General features: G+C 55.8%; 1 protein-coding gene across 1 annotated transcript in view; it reads left to right on the forward strand.

Moving 5' to 3' along the window:
- The window catches only part of VAX1 (ventral anterior homeobox 1), a 6,920-nt gene that overhangs the window by 2,282 nt on the left and 2,545 nt on the right, over positions 1-2,093 (forward strand). The window contains exon 2 of the mRNA XM_012001145.1: positions 42-296. Coding sequence (XP_011856535.1) covers positions 42-296 — 255 coding nt within the window. The remainder of the gene's footprint in view (positions 1-41; positions 297-2,093) is intronic.

A 2,093-nucleotide genomic window follows, 5' to 3' on the forward strand; every position in this document is an offset into this window, starting at 1 on the left:
CATCCCAAAACTGCACGCTTCTGGGGACTGTGTCCCCAAAGCCAGCTCGGGCCAAGGAGGTGGAGGGAGATGGGAGGGTTCTGCCGGCTGACATCTCCCCTTCCCTAGATGCCAAGGGGTCCATCCGAGAGATCATCCTGCCCAAGGGCCTGGACCTGGACCGGCCTAAGAGGACGCGCACGTCCTTCACCGCGGAGCAGCTCTATCGGCTGGAGATGGAGTTCCAGCGCTGCCAGTACGTGGTGGGCCGTGAGAGGACCGAGCTCGCCCGGCAGCTTAACCTCTCCGAGACCCAGGTACCCAGCGGCCAGGCCGCACACAGTTCTGCACCAGCCTTCCTCCCCACGACCCCTACCTAGCCTGCTCTTCACCTCCTAACCTGCTCTGGACAGAGCTACCCTTGGGAGGTGGAGGAGATGGGCAGGATGGGTAAGAAAGGCCTAAGGATTCCTTTCCCTAAATAATACATCCCTTCCCCCCACCCTTCCTGCCATCCCCAAATCTTCCAGGGCCCATGTTTTATCCACCTTAGCCTAGGCCCAAGAGGCCCCAAATCCTGTCCTTTTGGAATTTTTATTGGCCCCTGGTTTTGAGCATTTCCTTCTTGCTTCTGCTCTACAAAGAACTGTCCTTTGCCCTTGTTTGGGGTACCCCATTTTGGCTAGATTTCTAGGCCCCACCCCTTGTGGGCCCTCCCAGCTGTACACAGCATCCAGGCCCATTCTGCAGGAGTGAGGCTAAGTCTAACACCCCCTGCCCCAGCACCATGGGTGACTCCTAGGAATTAGAAAGATGTACGCCCTCCTGGAGATCTGCCTGTGCAGATCAGGCTGCCCTGACCCTTAAAGGAAGGCTTTCCCCATCCTGAGCTGGCCCCAGCCCTGAGCACCTGGGAGACCCTGTCTTCTGTACCAGTGATGTGTGAGGAATGTGATGGGAAGCAGATCTAGGACCCAGAAGCCAGTACTGCCGATTGTGCTTTAGATCTTTCCCTTTACATTAAATCCGTATGATGCCCCTGGAGCTGGCCATGTGGGCTCTGGGCCCAGGAGAGGACCCAAGAACTTGCCAAGTGGCATGTCACCAGCTTGGCTTAGCTAAGGCAGCCTTCTTTCTGAAGACCGACCCTTTTCCCCATGCCCAACCCTGAAGCAGGTGGAGAGCATTTTAGGTCTGGGATCTGGGCTGAAAACTGAGGACTGACAGAACAGATAGGGGTGTTCTTTTTGAGTTTGAGATTGGTGTGGTAGCTTTTTCTATTCTCTCTGCTACTACTCCTCTTAGTTTATAAAATCTAGACAGGATAGTCTTTCCCTATTGCTGCAAAACTCTTCTGGGCCACTGCTAGGCCTGCAGAGGGGCAGAAGAATGAGAGAGGAGGTTAGTGGGGAGTGTTCAGTCCACCTTAGCCTCCTTACTTTCTCCCATGATTCCAAGTTCATGACTCAGAGTAGTGGAGAGAGAGACTAAGAGTATCACTCAGACCCTTCAATGCAGCTATCTGGTGAGAGGAGGTGCAGAAAGCTCCGTCTGCATAAAGTCTCCCGCACATATTATTCTCCTGCAGCCACTTTCCCTGCTTGCTAGCCGATGGTCACGATGGTCACGTCTGAAGCAGGAAATGGTCCTTTGTAGCCTTCACCAGGAGTAGCGCTTCTAGGACTAAATCTGAGCCCACTGGGCCAGGGGCCTGGGTCCAGAAAGCCTGGGCAATACTCGCTTCCCCCATCTCTTCCCACTTCTCTCTTCCCTCTTCCTTCTTCCCTTTTCCTTCACCTCAGCCTAGGGCCTCACACCCTCCACCGGAAATTCCGGCTTTGGGGCCCGCACTCACACATCTGTCAGCCCCAAACACCGCTGCGGGGTAGCGCAGGAGCCAGTGAAACCCTTTCCGGTCTTCCTTCGAGTTCCTGCCGTGGGCATTTTATTACTTTGTTCTGTGTAAGCGGCGCCTGCCTGGGCCTGCTTCCCTGACCCGGAAGCGCAGCCCAGTGGAGCAGCTGTGTCCCCCTCGTGGCGGCGCCAGCTCCCCCAGCAGCGCCCCAGCCCGGACCTCTCTTCCCCTAAATAATACATCCCTTCCCCCCACCCTT

This window comes from Mandrillus leucophaeus, unplaced genomic scaffold, assembly GCF_000951045.1.
Source record: "Mandrillus leucophaeus isolate KB7577 unplaced genomic scaffold, Mleu.le_1.0 Scaffold65, whole genome shotgun sequence".
NCBI lineage: Eukaryota > Metazoa > Chordata > Mammalia > Primates > Cercopithecidae > Mandrillus > Mandrillus leucophaeus.